Genomic DNA, 22819 nt, shown 5'->3' on the forward strand with positions numbered 1-22819 from the left:
GGCTGGGGGAAGTTAAGAATCGGGGTTGCGTCACTTTATGAAAAAGATTTCAAAATTCTAAATGCAAAATTGCTACGGAGCGTCCCCGGGCCTGGCCCCTAAGCTTGCGATTCGCGGTCTATCCGCCCCTGAGGGCTTCGGTGGGCTCTCCCGATTCGAGGCCTGCCTGGAGGAGCTCTCAGGAATGTCCGGAGACCCCCTCCCGCCGGGTAGTCTCCATTGTCTCTAGGCTTTCGTCTCGAGAGGAATGCGGGGCCGGCCAATTTGAGCAAGGCCCGTTAGGTGTAAACGAAGGCTTTTGTGTGGGCTCCAATTAAATGCTGTTTCTGCACACCTGTGTTGCTAGTCGTAATTGCGATTGCCTGGGATGCACCGCCTTTGGTGGAGATCAGAGAGCGACGGTGGAAGTGTCGCTTAGGGGTTTGCTAGGCACTTGGGAAATGACTCCCTGTGCTTTCTCTGTGTTGAAGATTGCACTATGCTTTTCACACAAAAGGACATTATTAAAAACTTTTTCTTTTTGGTTTTGGTGGGTTTTTGTTTGTTTTTTGGTTACATGTGAGCCCTGGATGCTTGAAAGCAAAAAGTGTTTAGGATCTAATCAAATTGATTTATATTATTTGAGGCTTGAATTAAGTCTATTCTGTCTTCCACTATCCCCTCTGTATATGTATGTATAGCGATTACTACTACTGTTAGGTTTTAATGAGTATCTTACCATAAATATACATAGCCACTATTTCAACATATATTAACATCCACAAAATTAGGGCAATACAATATTTCAGCACTCAGATTTGTTCCTAAAACTTATTTTTCGCCATGATATCCTAAGCCCAAACTTTATTCAGCTCTCTTTAAGGGTTGAGTAACAGATAATGATGATGAAACAAAATAAACGCAGTACTATTTCAGAGTTGTCTATGTGCCAGCTACAGAGTGAGAAGCCCCTAAGTTGTAGTTTCTAGTTATTTATATACGTGTTAGAATTCTAGTTATTTATGCATATATTGTATATATTTGTACATATATTTATGCATATATACAAATAAACTTTCATTTGTTATTTCTTAGTTGTCTGCATACAGTTGCTTCCCTATATTCAATGAATTTATATTAATTACTTGGTTTTGTAACATACAAGAAAGAAAATGAGTGAACTGTATACCATAAGGATTCAAAATAGCACCTTACTATTGCCAACATTGGCATGGCAAACTTGTGAAGGAATTCCCTTTGGACTAGGTCCACTAAAAATGGTGTCCAGGGCTAAGGTGAGTGCCTAAACTGCCTTTTTCCCAGAGGACTAGATGTTTCCTCAAAACTGGCAAACTACTATCAACAGTAACCCTCATCAAGGACATTGGTAGTATTTTTAAATGATTAGTTTTCTGTGTATATTTTAGTGCTTATAGACCGCAATTCCAAATTGACTGCTTTCAGTATATCATTTTACGCGGTTGATCTATAATTCATTACCTGAGCACACCAGGGGAGGCAGTGTTGTGAACTGTACACTGGTAAGCTACTTGGTGAAACCAGGCTTTGTATTTTTAATGTGTTTAATTATATTTAAAATCAAGGAAGGCTTAGGGTTGTGCCTGGTTTTCTTTGAAAATATGGATTTGTTATCTAAGGGTTGCAGTTGATGACGTTTTGATGTCATATTAATATGTTTGCTGCTGCTACCAAGAGCTTTGTCAAGCAAGTTGGAGATGGAGGGAGATTAGTTCCTGTTCCAAGCCTCAGTGAGGCTGACAAATACCAGCCTCTAAGTCTGGTGGTAAAAAAGAAGCGATGCTTTTTCTTTCCCAGATATAAATTTACTTCAACACCTTTTACACTGAAAGATATTCTTCTAGGAGACAGAGAAATTTCAGCTGGTAAGTTTTAATGTCTATTTTAGAGCGACTGCTCATTGGCTGTATTACAACAATCTAAACAGGTTGTATGTACTACTTATTTTGTAATATTTACACATTTTCATTGATAAAAGCAACTTTTCTTATGATAGTAGTAATAAGATTAATAATATCTAAAATTTGTATAGTATCAAATCTTATTGGTTGAATAATTTTCCAACATATTTTGTAAAATCTTTTATTGTATAATTTTATTTCACTTATCTTATAGATTGTTTTGACCAAATCAACTTAGAATATGACAAAATAGATTATAGATTTCATCTATAAAATGAGATCTGACTTGCCTATTTACATGGTCACATGAGATGAAACTAATTTACATTTATTTCTTATGGCTCAGTTATTGCAATTGGTAAACTGAAATGTATCTTATTGTCATGTGTTACTCATTCCCAGTCCACCTTAACTAAAAGTAAATCCAGGCAGGTCTAATACAAATTACAAAGTATGCTCAAAAGCCATTAACAATCTGCCTCTCCTTTCTGTTTTCTTAAAACAGTTTAGAAAACAAATTGACATTTTGACAAAGTATTTCTTATAAACACTTGTTTTTCTTTCAACCACTCTGTGGATATTAAAGCTTATAGAGTTCTGTTGGTGGAACGAAGAACTTGAGTTCTCTTTTAAGTACTCTATTTTTGTTGTCAAATTAATGCTATTTTAAATCTTGGCTTGACACGTTGCCTTTCTCAACATGTAACGTGTCTTCTTCTCAACGTGTGATGAAGTCTTACATAGTAAATTAATGCATTACTACATATAACATATTAAATGAATTCAAGACATTTAAAAAATATTGATTTCCTTTTCTTAAAGGTATTTCATCTTATCAGTTACTGAATTATGAAGATGAATCAGATGTTTCACTCTATGGAAGGCGAGGCAACCATATTGTGAATGATGTTGGGATTAATGTCACTGGATCAGATTCTGTTGCAGTGAAAGCTTCATTTGGTGTGGTGACCAAACATGAAGTGGAAGTATCGACATTACTCAAGGAAATTACTACACGGTCAGTAGAATAATACTTAATGTACTTGAGTGTTTTCATTAAATATCGTAATTATGTAAACTTTGTTATAAACAATGCTTAAAACATTCAGGTTCTATCTATTGTCTAATGTAATTTAATTCTTTCATTTGATTGAAATACTACAAATTAGCAATATATCCAGGCTTTAGATAAGGGTAGATAGCCAAAATCATTTGGTTTAAACAGGATTTTTGATTGTTCCACAGAATTGCTTTGGTCCTAAATTGGTCCAAAATTGCTTTGGTGCCAAATTATCAGATGAAAAGAATGTACTAATCTGCATGCAACAAATATACTAAGGGGGTCTCCTCCAACAGAATCCTATAATAAGCATGTTTTAAGAAAACAGAAAGGAGAGGCAGATCATTAATGGCTTTTGAGCATACTTTGTAATTTGTATTAGACCTGCCTGGATTTACTTTTGGTTAAGGTGGACTGGGAATGAGTAACACATGACAGCAAAAATGTACTTGATAATATGTAATTAGATGTGACAGGTTCTTGTGAATCTTTTTTTTTTTTTTTTCAGAAAAATTAATTTTGACCACAGCTTGATACGTCAGACAAAAAGCAGCAGAAAGGCAGTATTGTGTGTGGTCATGGAAAGCATTCGAACCACACGACAGTGCTCGCTGTCTGTGCATGCTGGAATTCGTGGGGAAGCCATGCGGGTAAACCACACTCATTAAGTTTCTCTTACTGAAAAGCTGCAATGGGAATTTTTACATAGTACTCAATTTCTAATGAGACGTGTATTTTGTCAAATGTTGAGATTAAAGAGCTGCAAGTGTATATCAGATTTTGCACAGTAATGGTTTTGTTTGAGAGTTTTAAAAAAATCCAAGAAAATTTGGATTCTAAATGTGGAACATAATGCAAACAAAACACTAATCCTTATGAAATAATTTACACTGAAGTCTCTCCTATTGCTATTTAAATGAAGTTTTAAGAATGCTTATGTTGAATTCTTGATTTTATTTTTTTATTATTTTTTAATGATTTTTTAAAATGTTTATTTTTGAAAGAGAGAGAGCATGAGCAGGGGAGGGAGGGGTAGAGAGGGGAACAGAGGATCTGAAGCAGGCTCTGTGCTGACAGCAGAGAGCTCGATGTGGGGCTAGAACCCATGAACCATGAGATCATGACCTGAGCTGAAGTTAGATGCTCAACCGACTGAGCCATCCAGGTGCCCCTTGATTTTATTTTTAAGTGATGTACTTTATACTTGAATTTTTAAAAGTTGATTTTATATTTTTATTTTAAGTTTTCTAAAATAACATTGTCAATGGCCAAACATGCTTCATTCAATGTTAAATACTTTTAAAAAACTTCTTGGAACTTGTTTTTAGTTTTTAAAAAGCTCCGTATTATTTGTCTTTGTCATTCACATAATAATGACACATAATAATGACACTTGATTGGCTTTATTAAAACCAATTGTTAGGGTTCAGTGAAAAACTTTTAAAGTCTTTGCAAATAAAGGTTCTGTTCAGTGGCTATGTTTAGCTGCCTACTGAATTGTTTAACATTGGATCATTTCAGGGGCACAAACTGAAACATTTAATTGTCGGAGATTACTTTGGAAAATAAGTTGATGATTGCTTTGGAAAGCTGCTGAAAACTCTGGGGACGTTAGAACAATAGACAGGGTAGGCTAAAAACAACTGTAGCACTTAAACAGTTGGTTTGTGGTTGAAAAGAAAAGGTTTCTATGTTAGCATTATTGTTGTAGCACTAAGTGCCAGTGTTAGTGAGAAAGTGGTGAGTGGTATTTCCTAGATCATGAGACCCCATTGGACCACTTGGACCTCTGGTATAAACAGTTAAATTCAATGGGATAATTTGTTTTTAAGTTTGAATTATTTTATTAATTTTATTATTATTTTTTTTGAATTTACATCCAAATTAATTAGCATATAGTGCAACAATGATTTCAGGAGTAGATTCCTTAATGCCCCTTACCCATTTAGCCCATCCCCCCTCCCACAACCCCTCTAGTAACTCTCTGTTTGTTCTCCATATTTAAGAGTCTCTTATGTTTTGTCCCCCTCCCTGTTTTTATATTATTTTTGCTTCCCTTCCCTTATGTTCATCTGTTTTGTACCTTAAAGTCCTCATGAGTGAAGTCATATGATACATGTCTTTTTCTTGACTAATTTCGCTTAGCATAATACCCTCTAGTTCCATCCACGTAGTTGCAAATGGCAAGAGTCATTCTTTTTGATTGCCAAATAATTAGTTTTGTCTTAATGGTAGGATTGTATGAACTGTTTTCTTTCTCCAAGAAGCTGTCTTTATGTGTTGTGCTCCTTAATAATGTTATTTATTTATTTACTATAGTTTCATTTTATGGATGAACAGAATCCCAAGGGAAGGGACAAAGCTATTGTTTTTCCAGCACACACAACCATAGCTTTCAGTGTTTTTGAACTCTTCGTTTACTTGGATGGTGCCTTTGGTAAGTGAATGATTTGCACGAAACGCTGAAATGATTATATTTTTAAGAATTTAATGGGAAACACACGCATACATTCTCTATGTGACTGTAGAAGAATGATGCTCTCAACACTGTCAATCATATGCTTGGGTAAAGTAGCTGGGAAAGACCCTCTGTCTATATTCACCCACTACCTCTTTTCTGCCTGGTGAAAGCTGTAGACACCCCGCCACCCAACTTGCAATTATAGATAAGAGCTCAAGTGCAATGCCATTGGCAAAGTATTCCTTGAGTTACATAGAGAGATAATAAATGACCTTCTAATAGGTAGTTTTTGATGATGGCAAATAGAGGAGTGGGTAGGCAAGATGCCCGCAGGGGTCAGTGCCCAAACTAGGGTACCCAAAGACAAATTCTTTTCAGTTTTACCTACCATAGACCAGCTTCACCCCGACTCTCTCTAAAAAATAACTTTAATACAACTACTTACCTTAAAATTGTCTTTATATACTTTATACAGTACTTTATATACCTTATATGATACCTCAGTGCAGTTCACTGTAGACCGCTAAATTTCACAGGTCTTTAAGATTAGGGGGCCAACCAGCTCAAAGCACTAGGTGAGGGAGCCCCCTAACCATGGTAATTTATAAACATTTGTAGACCTGTTTTTGTTTTTGCAGTTCTGTGGGAAGAGGGAATAGGGAATCCAGAAATGTGACAAAACATGCTACTTACAGCCTATTTGGGACGCTTCAGATGTAGGTTTTTACAGTTATTGTGATTGTTAGGAGCAGTGTCAACTGATAGAACTGATATATCCATCAAAATGTAAAATGTGCATATCCTACACTTTTAGGAATTTATCCTACAGATATACATATGCAAAGTGATATGAGTATAAGGATATTCAATTTGTAATAGCAAAAGATTGGAAATACCCTTAAGATCTACGATCAATAACTAGTTTAATAATGATGCATATCCACAATACAGAACATTATGAAGCCATTAAGAAGAATGACGTAGCACTAGGGACCCTGACATGGAATCCTAAGAGATATTTTAAATAAATGTGTGTAGTGTTTAACTATTTGAGCCTAAATAATTTTATGTGCATACATACATACGTATATATTCCTTTATGCTTGTAAAATATATGGAGTATTTGTGGAAGTATACTCAAGAAATTTAACAGTGGTTACTTCTGAGGTGGAAAACTGAGGCTGGGATCCAGACTAGATGGAAACTCATCACTGTATCCCCCTTTTGTTCTCTGGATTTTGTACCATGTGAATGTTAGCTTTTCCAAAAATATAGAAAATTTAACTTAAAAAATACAGTGAATGATATGTGCCAGAATTCATCAACCACAACTAAAACTCCCAATAAAATGTGAGTTGTTCCAGTAATAACATCAAAAAATTTTCTTACAGAACTTTGTGTCACTTCAGTGTCAAAAGGAGGTTTTGAAAGGGAAGAAACTGCAACGTTTGCGCTGCTCTACAGATTGAGGAATATACTATTTGAGAGAAGTATGTCCGTTGAAAAGTATTTCAATTTTTTTTTTTTTTCCTTCTCAGATTAACACTTGAGTTTATCTGTTCAGTACTCCTGTCTGCTAAGGAAGAATTACAATCTAAAAGTAAAATCATTTCATGACTGATGGTTTAGATTCACGTATTTATAAATGCACTTTGGTTATATATTTTTTATTTGACCTGTAACACATTTCTGTTTTTGTGCTTTTAGATAGAAGAGTGATGGATGCCATTTCTCGTTCACAGCTTTACTTAGATGATCTTTTTTCTGACTACTATGACAAACCTCTCGGCATGACTGATATTTCTCTCAAAGAAGGGACTCATATCCGAGTTAACTTACTTAATCACAACATTCCAAAAGGACCTTGCATACTCTGTGGAATGGGGAACTTCAAAAGGGAGACGGTTTATGGGTGCTTTCAGTGCTCCGTCGATGGGCAGAAGTATGTGAGACTTCATGCAGTTCCTTGTTTTGATGTTTGGCACAAGAGGATGAAATAAAACAAAAATAATGAACGTACCTTGCTAGTGTTTTAGGTGCACCTGTGCCACACACCTTTCCAAAATTTTCTAGGTTTGCTTTGATGAATTGTGGCAAAGTAAAGAGGGAGAGGAAAGAGAAATTAACCTGTTTGGGCATCATTTTCTTCAGCGATAAAAGGGAAGATAATAGTTTCTATCCTATAAATTGCCATAAAGGTTAATATTGTTTATGTGAAAAAGGTTTAAATATTCAAAACATAGCGATTCCTTCATAAAATCTGCCAGTTACTTTAGAAGTATACTTGGGAATTCAGTCTATCATCTTAACTTTACACAGCGATTTTTCTCAATATCAATTTTGGTTTTAATTGGCTTTTAAGTCAACATTTAAGAATGACAAGAGGTTAAATGTGGTGACTTTATGGTGCCTTACCCACTGCCTTAGGTCTGGTAAAATGAGAAAAATGTGTTAATAATTTAATGTAATCCTAAATATTTAATTGCGGTATCAAATTAAAAGCACACTGAGCTCAGTGTGGGGTTTTGTGTACACAGTTAACAGGGAGACTGTTAGTGGTAATGGGCTGCTGTCCTGTATCATACACATGCTCCCTAGTTTTGTCTTTATAAAAACTCACTGCTGTCAAGGTAAGGCAGCTAGAAAAAAAAAAAAGTTAAGGCAACTAGGACACCTTTATCTTTTGCCTTTGAAAATGTTTAAAATATTTAACATATTTAGTTCTGAGAGCTCATTTTCATCTACTCTGTAAGACATCTGAAATTTTTCATACACAGACAACCTAAATTATTAATTTACTCGACACCCTTATTAAAATAATTGCAAAAGTGATGTTAAAATTCTAGAACTCAAAATGTAGTGATACTAGGTATCTACTCGTATATGCCTGTGAAAGCATAAAACAATCATGAAAATATAAAACATCTGATGCCTGTCTGCACGTAGAATGATTAAAATGTTACTGTTTATTTAAATGTGACTAGGGTTTTTGAATCAATCTTCATTTAATATCATCTATAAATTTTAAAAACAGAAGTTTAAAAGCACTTTGAAAACAATGGGACAGGATAGAATTGTGAATAGTTTGTATAAAGGGATGATTTCCTTGTATATCTTCCTTCCACAGTATTTTTGTTTTGAGCAGAATATATGAGTCAAGTGCAAATACGAGTATACTGATGGCAAAATATTCTAGTGACTTTTTTTGTATGGATACAGATAATGGGAGTCATTTCCAGTGGAGGTTTTCCTGAGGGAAGTCAAAGAACAAGAATTCGCGATTAGCAAGTAAAGAGTTTACAAAACTGGGTACAGGCATGAAGAACTGGGAGGAAAAAAAGATAGTGAATGTTTTGGTTTTATGAAGTGTCAAACTCAGTGCTATGGATCTGTGATATCCACTAATCTGGTGGTTTTTGTGTTACCCCTGCACTTTTAGGTAATAGAATTTCTGGCAGTGTATCGATGGTTTGGAAAGGGCAAGTTTCAGAAAGTGGAAAAAGCTTTGTTTTGAACTCACATGTCTTGAACAGAGCTATTTATTTCCTGACCATACCTTCCTACATATGCAGTAGGCAAAACCTTACATGTTCTGGTAAATAATGTGTCCTTTCTTTGGCACCAGTGTGATCTTCTACAGCATCTCTTACCTCCTGTTCTCAACAAATTGGATGTCATGATTTGACTGTGACACGGAATTGCCATGGCAGTGTATGTTCCCATTTGTATCCTCATTTGATATCCTCACATATCCTTATGTGTAAAATAAATTCTACACATTTTCAAAAATTTGATGGCATAGGAGTTTGTAATGCTCATTCATGATCAATAACAAGAACATTGTAAAATGAAGTGACTGACAGGATAGAGACACATAGAGAAAGGGAACTGGAAACTAGATGCCATGGCATCAATTTAAGACTATCAAGACAAAACATTAGGGATGATAGATCTAAAGGCCTACAGGAGGCCAGAGGAAATAACACATTTATAATGATGTCTGAAAAAGTACAGACTCAGAGCAGTATAGACTTTATTATGTCTGCTATAAGAGACACAAAGTCTTTGGTCTGATCAAATATCTTTAAACATTCCCCACTGGAATAATGACCCAAGGCCAGAGCTTGCACCGAGGAGTACAGCGACGGTGTTAAGGCTCTCTGTGGGACAGAATTGTACAAGTAATATTTTCCTATATGCATACCAAAGGAAGATTTGTTCAGTCCTGTCATTAAAAAAAAATTTTTTAAATGTTTATTTATTTTTGAGAGAGAGTGCGAGCAGGGGAGGGGCAGAGAGAGGGAGACAGGATCTGCAGCAGGCTCTGAGCTGTCAGCACAGAGCCCAACACAGGGCTCGAACTCACAAACAGCAAGATCATGCCCTGAGCTGAAGCCGGTCGCTTAACCGACTGAGCCACCCAGGCACCCTAGTCCTGTCATTTTTATATTATCCTTTCATTTGTAATGCTATGAAATGTATCAGCAAGTGAAATGTTAATTCCTGGGTCCTTATTGAATATTTTAAAAATTGGATATGTATACATGTTATTAAAGTTAGAACTGGGAAGAACCTCATCGATTTTGACATAGGTGTTCTCCTATCTCCTGAAGGGGGAGAACTGCCTACTGGAACGAAGAGGTCTATTTCATGGTGCCACTATTCGTGTTCACAGGATAAAGCAACCGGAAACACAATTATCTTTCCTGAAAGTTAAATCTGCAAAATAACACATTTATTATGCCAAAATTACATGTATTGAGGGGATCAAAATATGTTCTCATGGAGGGAAAACAGAAAATACAAGTTCTAGAAAAGTAACTCTTTTATATATAAAGTACAGTAAGTAGCTAAGAAAATTTAGAAATAAAATACACTATAGTTCATCATGTTGATATACATTGTATTCCTTGGAAGAAATGAAGCCATCACCATCATGATCATTCTTCTTAAAAATATCTTCTAAAACTGCATTCTGATATGACTGGTCACGAGGCTTCTCATCTTTTTCAAATTCCCTTTTCAGGTAATTATTTATCTAGAGGGCCAAAATATGTCTTTAATAAAAAAGTACCACAGTAAATATCCAGTAACTTTAAGGAAATGTTTACATAAGGAAACTGAAATCTACTTATAATAAGTGATAAAAAATTGTTAAAAGCTATTTGAGGTTTTATTTTTTCACCTTTAAAGCAATTTTCTGAAAAGAAACATCTTCAAATTAGCTTCCCCTGAGGTTATAGATGTTAGTTGTACATACTCAAAGATTAACATCGGAAATGAATTTTGTTGAAACTTAAGTGTTTTCTAGTAATCTACACTGTCCACATTATGAAAGGAAAATCATCCTTAAGGATTTCTATTAGTGAATAAAATCCAAATTGGCATTTTTATAATCTCTAAAATTAATGAATATATTCTATTATCAATAAAACTCAACCATAATTTTTGAAATAAAATTTAATTATCTTAATTTTCTATGCTTCTATAACTCTCCTTCAAATCCATATGATAATCTCTATATAATAATGTCAAATAAAGAACAGATATTCTTTTTTTTCCTATGTTTATTTTGAGAGAGAGAGAGAGAGAGAGAGCACATGAGCAGGGGAGGGGCAGAGAGAGAGGGAGAGAGAATATCCCAAGCAGGCTCCACACTGACAGCATGGAGGTGACATGGGGTTCAATCTCATGAATCATGAGATCATGACCTGAGCCGAAATCAACAGTTGAACACTCAACTGACTGAGCCACCCAGGTGCCCCTGAAGAAAAGGTATTCTTAAGTATTCTTTCTCTGTATAATATGACATTTCTATTAGCCACATGTGACTACTAAGCACTTGAAATGTGGCTAGATCAAATTGAGATATGCTACTACTATAAGGGTAAAATACACAACAAATTTTGAAGACAACAAAAAATATCTCACTGATTATTTTTGATTTCATGTTGAAGTGGAAATATTTTAGATATACTGAGTGACAAAACATACTATTAAAATTAATTTCACCTGTTTATTTTTGTTTTTTAAGATGTGGCTACTAAAAGTGTTTAAATTATGTACATGACTTGTGGCACACAGGTGGCTCAGTCGGTTAAGCATACCACTCTTAATCTCGGTTCAGGTCATGATCTCACAGTTCATGGGATCTAGCCCCACGTTGGGTTGTGCACTAACGGTGTGGAGCCTGCTTGGGATTCTCTCTCTTCCTCTCTCACTGTCTCCCTGCCCACCCTCCCCCCCACCCCAAGCTGTCTTTCAAAATAAACTCAGAAAAAATAAATTATATATGTGACTCAATTATATTTCCACTGGCAAGGGCTAATTTATGTAATAACTATAGAAAGCAGTGTGTAATAATCTGGAGATAATGTTCAGCAAGGCAATAATCTGGAGATAATGTTCAGTAAGGCTGGGCACTTTAAAAAAAAATTTAATGTTTATTTTTGAGACAGAGACAGAGCATGAGCAAGGGAGGGGCAGAGACAGAGGGAGACACAGAATCCTTAGCAGGCTACAGGCTCTAAGCTGTCAGCACAGAGCCCGATGAGGGGCTTGAACTCATGAACCATGAGATCATGACCTGAGCTGAAGTCAGGCATTTAACCCACTGAGCCACCCAGGCATCCCAAGGCTGGGCATTTTAGAGGAAAGACTATTTTTGAAAGCTAAAGTTGAACTCTGAGAGGTATTTAGCAGTACAGATCCCAACTCAATCCATCATGAGTAGACTTTATTTTAGAATGATCAATGGATCTTAATGAAGTATATATAAACTGTTCTCAAATGGGACTTAAGTCCTATTGAGGGAGATACATTTTTATTCCAGTTGAGCCTCAGCAATCCTATGAAGGTGAAAAGAATTTTAAAGAACCTCAAATCTTCCTCAGTTTCTAAGTAAATATACTGACCCTCAAAATGTACTTTTCTAGTACACTGTAGTGGAGAGGTACAAAATGGCAGCGGGTAAGAACATAACCTTAATGTAGTGTATTCCCCTTCTCTCCCACCTTATACTAAGGAAATAATTGACACAATCTGATGATGAAGGGAGGAAGTTTCTTTTAGTTCATATTTCAAATCCTGGTTTTGTCATATACTGGCTGTGTGGTCTTGAACAGGTAACTTAACGTCTTTGAACCTCAATTCTGTCATCTGTAGAAGGAGGGAAACAGTACCTTTATGGTAGGATTGATGTAAGGATTAGAGTAATATTTATAGATGTCAATAAAAGATAGCTATTGTTATTCAAGCATGTGAAAATCACTCTGACCATCTAGTGATAATGCAGGTGACACCTGAGAGACATCTGGGCAGATGGTAGCTAAGCAGGTCACTGTTTTTGGACTTTCTCTACTTTTATTTTCCCGAAAAAACTAAAGATCTCATAAGGTCTCCTGAGGGAGTGTTCATACCGCAGAACATGCCTTTTTGGGTGCAGTTGATAATGAATGGTCTGTGTGCATAGGCTGAGCTCTTGGGTCCCATGTGAATTCATCTGCTGCTGTTCACTCTACAAGTCATACGGAGTCAACGCAAAGCACATACTGGGATGAATTTTCCAGCCCTCTAATTGTCCTCCTTCTTCAGGAATGGGGTATGTTCACATTCACATATTCCTCTTCCACTGGTGAGCAGCAAAGGACCTTCAGGAGAAGGTCCTTACTAATACCCTGGAGGAGGAAGTAGCATCAGGGTGGGGGAAGGACTAGGGATGGAGAGGAAAAAAAAAAAACCCGAGAAAGGGGGCTTACTTGTCTCCTGGAATCAACGACTCAGGTACCTTTTATCACTTAGGTGGTAGAGCCATGCCTGTTAAACTGTTTTCAAACAAGAGGGCAGACAATTGGGTTACTCAATTTAAGGCAAAAGGGTATAGTCAGTGAGACTAGGTAAGGCACCAGTCTTCAAGAGTACAAACACTAGCCCTGAAACATCTGTGCTGGAAATTCCCTGAAAGAGGCAGGTTAGGCCATGGTTAAGAGCACAGAAGTGGAGCCAGACTGCTGAGCTGCAATCTGATGAAGTCACTTACAGTGGCGTGACCTTAGCCAGTTCCTCAACATCATTTCCCCCTTCTCTAAACAGAGATAGTGACAGGTGTCTACCTCATAAGTTGTCATAAAGATGATGCTTGCTAGCCCTTTTCAGAATTTCATGTAATCCCCACAGTCCTGTGAGGTGGAAATTATTTGCCCTGTTCCAAATTCCTATGGTGGTGCTTGAATGAGATTTGTTCCTGTAGTCTAGAAACTGGGGATGCCCTGTAGAAATTAGCTTGGTATTTTAATGACCCTCTGGCAGGGAGAAAGGCAGCTGAACAGGATGACTCAGTTACAAGTTTTATACTCAAAAAGCACATTTTCTTCTTGGGGCTTAGATTTTTTAGTAACCAGCTCTATTTTGTTTCAAAGTTTATTTATTTTGAGAGAGAGAGAGCAGGGGAGGGACAGAGAGAAAGGGAGAGAGAGAATCCCAAGTAGGCTCCCCTCTGTCAGCACGGAGCCCCATGTGGTGCTCAAACCCACGAACTGTGAGATCGTGACCTGAGCTGAAATCAAAAGTTGGACGCTTAACCAACTGAGCAACCCAGTGGCCCCTTAGTAATCAGCTCTATTAAAAGCAATGTAATCAGCCCATACTTAGTAGAGCTAAAAAATAACAGCTGTAACATGGATGTCTTTAAATTGTGATTAAAAAAATGAGACTGTACACGTGGAACTTAGTTTGAATTACCTCAGTTTTAGAGAGTTGCCTATCATTGTCCATGTCTATCTGTTTAAATGTTTCAATGCTTCGTGGTCCTTTGGTCACAGCATAAAGTTCAATCTCAAAAATCAATGTTGCATCAGGTGGAATCTTGCCTTCTGCTAAAGGTATAATTTTTAACAGTTTAACTGATGAAGATAAAGTTCACATATTTATTCACAAGTAGCCATTATATCATGATTATATTATTTCATATTTATAAAAACTACCTACTTGGCTTACTTTTAAGGAGGTATTTTCCATGTTTTTAAACCAAATCAGTTCTAAGGACCTCATGGGCCCTTATTTCCTGGTTAAATTAAAATATAGATTGTGTAATTTTTATTAATTTATCCCATCATTATACAGGAGGGAGCTGGTGCAGAGAAGAAATAAATGGGCAGAAAAATTTCAAAGTGTAAATCAGTAATCTTTTAAAAAATGATATTGTATAGTTATTTGAAAGCATAAATAAAACATTTTTCCATAGACTTATCTTTCCACCCCTTTACAGACATCAAAGCATAAGTGCAATGACAGAATAATCCAGTAACAATTTTATGAAACAATTTCTAATCATAATAAAGAATTTTAAGTATTAAGTTGAGTAGTTCTCTTTAATAAAGTTAACCTATTAACTGATATCACAGATGATTTTAACAACCTATGGGCTATTTCAGATGACTCTTTCATAAAAATAACCTACTGAAATGACTTGCTAAGAGGCAGCAGTTAGCTTGTGTCACCAGGATATTCCAGAGTCTACCAGGGTCTCATCCATTATAGGCACTCAAATATTTGTTGAATGAATGATCCCTCTGGTTTATTTTTAAAATGGCTATTTGTTCTTTGAAGGAAATAGTGATTTCTGTAATGAAACAGTGAAGAATTCTTGCTAAAGTATTTATATAACCCAAAGAGAAAAGAACTTGAAAGTTATAGCCAAAAGAAGTGAATCAGTCACCTTCAAAGCCAAGACATAGAAAAATCTACCTCTGCATCATCATGTGACTAATGAAGTCCCATGCAATATATCACATACCTGACATTAGAGTAAAAGAGCTACAGATTAATTCAATGATCAGTTTTACAAAATCCATTCCTATTCTGTCCAGTTATAATCTCCTTATGACAGGAAAATAACTAATCATAATAATTAAAGATAATCTCAAACACAAATTCAACTTAAGAAAAAATATTGCACGTACATATGAAGTTTCTGAATAGTTCTGCTGTAAAAGCAGAAAATATTGCCAATCAGGTTTTCTCTTACAAAGAAATTAGAGCAGAAAGAAGAGAAAATGAAAAAGGTAAGTTTGCTATAGAATGACTTGTATTTAGAGAAGCAAATCAAAGACACAGGAGTTAATGTAAAGAATCTATACATACCACATGTACTGTTAATTAAAGTACTAAAAAGTCACATGCATTTCAAGACATGCAAGGGTGCTCTGTGACATGAAGCAAGGATACCATGCAGAGGAAAGCCTTCTTCAAGTACTACCTAAAATAAAGTTATAGCTGGTGTTAGTAACATAAGTAACTTATGCAAGTAACTTAAAAATGAGTAATAACTTATTTTATTTAAAAAAAAATTTTTTTTAATGTTTATTTATTTTTGAGACAGAGAGACAGAGCATGAACGGGGGAGGGTCAGAGAGAGGGAGACACAGAATCTGAAACAGGGTCCAGGCTCTGAGCTGTGAGCACAGAGCCCGACGCGGGGCTCAAACTCACGGACCGCGAGATCATGACCTGAGCCGAAGTCGGCCGCTTAACCGACTGAGCCACCCAGGCGCCCTGAGTAATAACTTATTTTAAAAAGCTTATTTGATCAAGAAGTTGTTTGTTAAGCAGTTACTTACATCGTCACTACATCTTTTAAGTAGTCTAATCCTACATATTAGGCAGGTAACCAGCAGTTAAGTATGCTCCAAAGAACATACTTTTGTTGGGCCTCAGTTTCCTTATGTGTAAAACAAAAGTGTTGGTGGTGTTACTAATGAGATTCATCATTTGTATGTGTATTGGAGAAACCTCAAATTAAATACGAACTAACTTCTTCAAAGTTAAACTTGTGTATCTCTACAGCAGGGGTCTGGTTTATTCATAGCTTAGGCAGCCAGGGTAGTCATTTCATAGTTAAGCATAAATTAGTTTCAGAAAAGGAAACCTAAGTGGTCATTTGCTGAGGGGTAAGGGGGCTCAATAGGATGGATGAGCACCTATTGATGAGGGATGTTGTTAAAATGAGATTAAAGAGTCTGAAAGGCATACTCTGCCTATATCATTTTGCCTCGAATTGGCCTTGACCTATGACAATAATTTTGGACAAGTATTGCATTCAATTTAATTTATCTCCAATTTTTTTTTCTCTCCCTCTCCCAGATTCCTCTATGACTAAAAACAGGATATATAAATTGTGGTTCCATGGGAGCTATTTTGATGGGACCAAATGACTGGCCAAAAGCATCGAAAATGAAGTTGGAGTTACATGGAACTGTCTCTAGGAGTTTTAAGTCTGGATCGGCCTTGCACCACTAACCTCTTTCTAGTCCAATTCGGTGCAGTGATCCCCTGCTCTTACTGGAAAGAGGTGAGGGAATTACTACTATTAATGAGGTAACCAAACAGCCTCAAAGAGGTTGTGCCATTTCAATGAAATATTTGGGAGTAATGACAATATCTCATCGTATAAAACTAATCTTTAATGACTTTCATTATATACTAAGTATTTTAAGTAGGTGGGGTTAGCAAGTGTTCTAAATAGCCTGAGGAAGGAATGATTCTGTCTTCCTAGTCTTTACACAGCAACAGGGAGCAAGGACCTAACTGAGAATGCAAAGTAAAAACTGCCTCTGCCAAGCTGACCATTTTCCCCTTTTAAAAACTGTCCCTCTTTATTTAGCTCCACCTTTAATTTTAGTAATTTAAAAGATTAATTTTCGAAAAATTGATACATATGCATGGTAAAAAATTTAAATAGTACAACATACTACAGGGTAAGAAGAAATCTCGTCACCCTTGACCCTCAGGTTTCCTTCTCAGGAACACTTAATGTCGTCAGATGACTGTGTATCCTTCCACATATAATCTGTGTAGATACATGATGCATATGTGAAAACGCCCCCCTCACATGTAAGCTCTTTGAGGATAGGAAATTGTTTCTTCTATGTATGTTGCCTTATGCTCAGTGCCTAGAACTGGCCCTGGCAGTTGATGCTCAAGAAATACTTGTTGCATGAATACATTGTATCCCATTTTATTTTTAACATACTAATACATATGGCTCTACTGCATTCTTTTTACTGGCTGAATCATAATCCATTGTATAGATATGCCATAATTTAACTAAAATAATTCCTTATTAATGGATACTTAGGTAGTTTCTAGTCTTTTGGTACTGAATAAAAGTCTGTATGAATGGTTTTTTATATATAACTTTGTGTACATTTCTATAAATGGAGCTATTGGGTCAGAGGATATGTGCTTTTAAATTTTGATAGAAATTGCTAGCAAGGTCACATGATTTATATTCCCAGCAATAAGGCATGAGACTGCTGGTGTTTCCATACCTGTGCCAACTTTTATGCCTTTGATAATCTGATGAGTGAAAATGGTGAAATCACTTTGTTTTAATTTCCCTTTAATTATTAATGAAACTAAGTACTGTCATAGATTTACAGGTTATTTGTATTTTTTTGTTAGTGGGCTGCTTGTTTATGAACCTATCCATTTCTAGGGCTAGGTCATTCTTATTATTCGTTAGTAAGAGTCTTCATAATAGTTGAAAACATTTTCCCCATTTACCAGCTCTACCCAGGTTCTCAGGTCTAATTGTGAGATTTCAAATAAGATATTGAAGCAAGCAGTTCATTTCTTCTACATTTCAAGGCTTCACCTGAATTTGGGTACCAGTGATTGACAGTCGTTATATTCAGATGTTCTTTTTTTCTATGTTCTAATACTGTCCTTTTACTCTAAAATCATATGTTTCAGTTTCCTGAGTTTTATGAATTTGACTTTGGTACTGCTTACCAAAGGCATATACTATAGACATTTATGTAATAATAAAATAACATATACTAAAATACATAAAAATGACAAAGGCAGAGCCTATAGAATATACAGGATCATTATGAATACTGCCATTATGTGAGGGAAAGAACTCGCCAGAGATCTGTCTCCCAACAATGTCTTATTTTCATTCTATGTAAAAAGTGGGGACCAAGCTGGCCTGCACTAGATACAGCTAAAGTTTATCGGACCCAACAGTTCTGTAAATATTTCCCCTGTGATGTTATATTTGTTTGTTTTAGTGATTCAAAAGTTTTTAATTGTGGGATATACATGTAACAAATAGTTACCACTGTAACCATTTTAGGTTCAGTACAGTTAAATACATTCACATTGCTGTGCAACCAATCTCCAGAACTATTTCATCTTGCAAAGCTCAAACTTTACATCCATTAAACAACAACTCCCTGTTCCACCCTCTTCTCAGCTCCTTCTTTGAAGTTGACTATTCCATGTACCTCATATAAGTGCAATCATACAATATTTGTTTTTGTGATTGGCTTAGTATAATGTACTCAAGATTCATCCATGTTGTAGCATTTATCAGAATTTCCTACCTTTTTAAGGCTGAATAATATTCCACTGCATGTGTATATATGTTGTTTATCCATTCATCTGTCGATGGATATGGGTTATTTCCACTTTTTGGCTACTGTGAATGGTGCTGCTATGAACATGAGTATGCAAATATCTCTTCTAGACCCTGCTTTCAATTCTTTTGGATATATATACCCAAAGCTATGATTTATTTATTTTTTAGCTGGGATTTATTTTTAAACATAACTTAAAGATATAAATATTAAAATACTTTACCATAACCTTCCTTTCCATATGCAAATGAAGGGGGTATAATCACTTTTCGCTTCTCTCCAGGGCACATATCCATCATCGCAATGTCTAGGCCTTTTATGACTTGCCCAACACCAAGAACAAACCATTTGGGGTGGCCTTCATTTTGTGTGCGGCTATAGTAAAAAAAAAAAAACAACAACACTTAGGTAAACTGATTTTAAGATCAGTGAAATCAAACTTTAAAATACATCTGGATGCTTAGTTATAATTTAAAATAGGAGTCCTCTCTGACTCTTTTCCCATATTAACACTCATTCTGAACCCCCTGGTGGAGTGTTTGGCTCAAACTTCTTTCATAACAGCCAGAAAGAAGTATGATTTGCCCAAAGCTAGTCATTAGGAACCATCTCATCTTTTTTATTGCCATCTTTGCAGAAATGATTCAACAGTTACTTTTTTAATGGGTCTCTGGCCACTAACTAGCTGCATGGCTTGTCCAAATAACTCATTTAAACTTTCTGAGTTTGTTCTAAAAATGACGGTACAGGTTTAGCCTCAAAAAGTCATTTGAACAAAAATTAAAATTTGTATCTTTACTTATTAAATTTATCTATTTTCTTCTAATATTTATTTTATTTTTGAGAGAGAGATATACACAGAGTGTGAGCAGAGGAAGGCCAGATAGAGGGAGACACAGAATCTGAAGCAGGCTCCAGGTTCTGAGCTATCAGCACAGAGCCTGACACGGGGCTTGAACTCAGGAACCGCCAGATCATGACCTGAGCCCAAGTTGGATGCTTAACCAATTGAGCCACCCAGGCGCCCCAATCTATTTTCTTCTAAGTACTAAGAACTTTCTCCAACCCTATCTTCATAGGATAATAGCACAGATGAAGAAAAGCCATTCTCCTTCTGAGTAATAAATGATCAATTAAATCAGAGTAGGCAGTGGTGGGATGAGGGAGGAGGTGGGAGAACACAGGGCCCAGAAGACACCAGGGAAGGTTATTGTTGTTGTGGTTTTTTAATACAGTTGCAAAGTGGCTCTCAGCCTCTAAGTGTCATGCCTCTGAAGGCCAGTTAAAATCACTTAAACTACGCTACCTAATACTCTGTAAGGAGACTCCAATATACGGAGGAAAAAAAAAAAAAAAAAGTGAACATCTTTACAGACAGCTCCATAACTGAGTTCTATAGATCCCAGGGGTGGGGGCGGGGGTCGGTGTCTGGAGGTAGTGTATTTCCGATAATCTCTTGGGCCAACATTATCAATTTAAAAAGTAATAGTTCAATAGGGAACTAAGGCATATCAGTAGGAATCCCCCACCCTCACCCCCCCTCCCCCCGGCCCCGGGAATACAAGGCTCAAACCTTACTGTTACAAGAACAAACCAATCAACCAACCACTTAGGCTTCTGGTTGGTAGAGAGGGAGGCTAGTTTTCATGTATGAACTGGATGCGGGAGTAGTTCACAGCATTTCCTACCTGCAGTAGAATTTCGAACCGTCTTTAGCCAAGTAGCCGTCGTAATGGGCATTTAGCAGGTCTCCCTTCTTGCTTGTCTTGGAACAGTTTTCTGGACGATGCACAACTTCTATTTTCACTTCCTCTGTGCTTTCCTCTTCCTTTTGTCCCTGAGCCCCCAAAATGCCCCATACATAAAAGAAAACGATTAACCTGAATAAAAACTGCATGATTCCTGAAATTGGCCCCAGATGACAACTGCGTTCCTTCACGCGTGTCACTTGCTTCCAGAGGCAAAGGCAGCCCAGTTCCGACTCGTGGCAGGCATTGTTCTACGTCACAAAGGGCCGGGGGCGGGACGGCCGATGGCCCCGCCCCCCGGTCTGCGCGCTTAGCCTCAGAATTTTCTTCCGTCCGGCTAGGTCCTATCCCTCTGGTACCCGGCGCTTTAGATGGCTGTCATCAGTCGTTGAAGCAGTACTGAGCACTTGCACCGCTTCTCGTTAAATATGCAAATTTTACAGCCGGTTTCCTCAGAGTTATGTAGTAATGCTCGCACTTCCTAAAATGAAACCGGCAAAAGAAATAAACAGCCTACGAGTGGAATGTTGTAGAGAATACGGCTGTCATTTTTGGAATTAAAAGGTTTCTCCTCAGACCCCTAGGGAACAGCGGGCATATGGCGAGGCAGTCTGCTTCTGCGGTGTCCTTGAAAGCACCTTCTTGGGGTGGAGCCATGCCTTAAGAGGTTCCAGGCTAAGCCTCACACAATCTGACCGCCACCTGGTCGCGAGTCAAGAAAGGTCCCGCTGCTCCCCGCCCCTTTAGATGAGTTTCCCAGGAGTCAACTCCCGCGGTTTGGGCGGGGCTGCTAGTTTGCGCTTCTTTCCCCCACCACTCGGGGGCCGCCGTTTATATGAGGGCTCGGGGGAGTTGAGGAAAACTCTTGATGGTGACCCTTTTCTTACCATCCACGGTACACAGATGAGAAAATGAAGTAATTTGAGTATTCGGCTTTTCCCCCCAAAACCTAATACGCAGCAGGGATTTGACCAAGTCTGACACAAAACCACCCTTCATCCCACCCCCAAACATTTTAGGATGAAAAACTTCCAAACATACAGAAATATTGAATTTTATTACCTCATCGCCGCGGCCTTCCAACCACCACTTGGAGTCTATCGTTAACATGTAACTATATTCGATTTATTACACATCCATCCATCCATCCATCCATCCAACAACTCACCTTATTTCCAAGTGAATACCCAAAGACTTTTTACCCAAATCAGAAAAGCTTCAGCACAGGCCTGGATTCGGTTCGGGAAAGAGAGGTGTTACTCTGTTTGGTGATGCTAAGCAAAACTGCAGCACTGAGCTTGCTTTGCTTAAAGATCAGCATTTAGTAAACCTGAATTATTGTCATTACGTAAGATGATCATTTCCAAACAGGATTTTTTAAAAATCATAAAAGCTAGGGGAAAGCCCTTATTTCTAGAATAAAATAAATTCTAAAGTTCGGTTCCATGTTTTATATTCTAAATGAAGTAGTGGCTAAGGTTAATTGTCAGCGTGGTGCCAGTTCCCCTTGGGGCCCCTCGCGGTTCCTTGCCGGAGGATTTTCAGCGCCACACTGCCTAACTAGGAGATAGTTTCTTGGGCCCCCTGAATGTGAGGAGGGTACGGGGGAAACATAAACGGGTAATCTTTTATTCTCCTGAAACACCACCACCGGAAGGACCTGAGGAAAACCCGAGAGGCCTACGAGACGTAGGGACTTTTGTGCTCCTGCAGCGAGTCCTCGGGTTGGCCAGGGGCTGCGCGCGCCGCGGAGTCCGCCTGCCGGGCCTAGGAGGCTTTAGCCCCGGGGCACGGTCGGTCCGAGCCTCTCCGGGGATTGGGGGGGCGGGGAGGATGTGGGGAGCCCCGGGACCGCCGGCCGAGGGCCAGAGGAAGAATGAGGCGGAGTCAGGTGCCCAGGCTGGGAGGCCAAGGGTGCGCCGCGCCCGCCGGCCCCCTCGCGCAGCCTCCGGCATCGCGGCTGGGCTGCAGGCCGCGCCCGCTCTTCAGCCCCGCCGCCGGGGAGGGGTTTCTTGGGACGAGCCGGCCCCTTTCATCCAGGAAGTGAAAGCGACGTCGGGGTCAATGAAAACAAACGGGGAGCCCGGGGGGAAGGAAGGCGGGCGAGGAGGAGGGAGCGCCGGGGCGCGGGAGGGAACAGCCGTGGGGTGGAAGCGCGAGCGGGAGGCCGGTTGCGGTCGTGATCTTGCCGCCGCCGCCGCCGCGGCTCGCCC

The 22819-nt window shown here is 38.0% G+C and overlaps 2 protein-coding genes across 4 annotated transcripts; one reads left to right on the top strand and one right to left on the bottom strand.

The window, feature by feature from the left end:
• Positions 1-1672: 1672 nt before the first annotated feature.
• Positions 1673-7699, top strand: PJVK (pejvakin). Its single transcript, XM_007083901.2, has 6 exons — positions 1673-1883; positions 2742-2937; positions 3488-3629; positions 5299-5416; positions 6832-6930; positions 7148-7699. The coding sequence occupies exons 1-6, from the start codon at positions 1673-1675 to the stop codon at positions 7438-7440; spliced, it is 1059 nt and encodes a 352-aa protein (XP_007083963.2). The 3' UTR covers positions 7441-7699.
• Positions 7700-10153: 2454 nt separating this feature from the next.
• FKBP7 (FKBP prolyl isomerase 7) lies at positions 10154-22335 on the bottom strand. 3 transcript variants are annotated; one of them, XM_007083899.3, is made up of 5 exons: positions 21775-22333; positions 20547-21087; positions 19082-19233; positions 14180-14313; positions 10154-10478 (listed from the first exon to the last, which is right to left on the bottom strand). In XM_007083899.3, exons 2-5 carry the CDS (start codon positions 20753-20755, stop codon positions 10317-10319), a joined length of 657 nt encoding a protein of 218 aa, XP_007083961.1. In that variant the 5' UTR covers positions 20756-21087; positions 21775-22333; the 3' UTR covers positions 10154-10316. The 3 variants fall into 3 exon arrangements, with proteins under 3 accessions (XP_007083961.1, XP_015393720.1, XP_042850732.1); XM_015538234.2 differs by having other exon boundaries at positions 14180-14310; positions 20547-22335; XM_042994798.1 differs by lacking the exon at positions 10154-10478 and adding an exon at positions 12872-13116 and having other exon boundaries at positions 20547-22335.
• Between the last annotated feature and the right edge of the window lie 484 nt (positions 22336-22819).

This window comes from Panthera tigris, chromosome C1, assembly GCF_018350195.1.
Source record: "Panthera tigris isolate Pti1 chromosome C1, P.tigris_Pti1_mat1.1, whole genome shotgun sequence".
NCBI classification, from domain to species: Eukaryota; Metazoa; Chordata; class Mammalia; order Carnivora; family Felidae; genus Panthera; species Panthera tigris.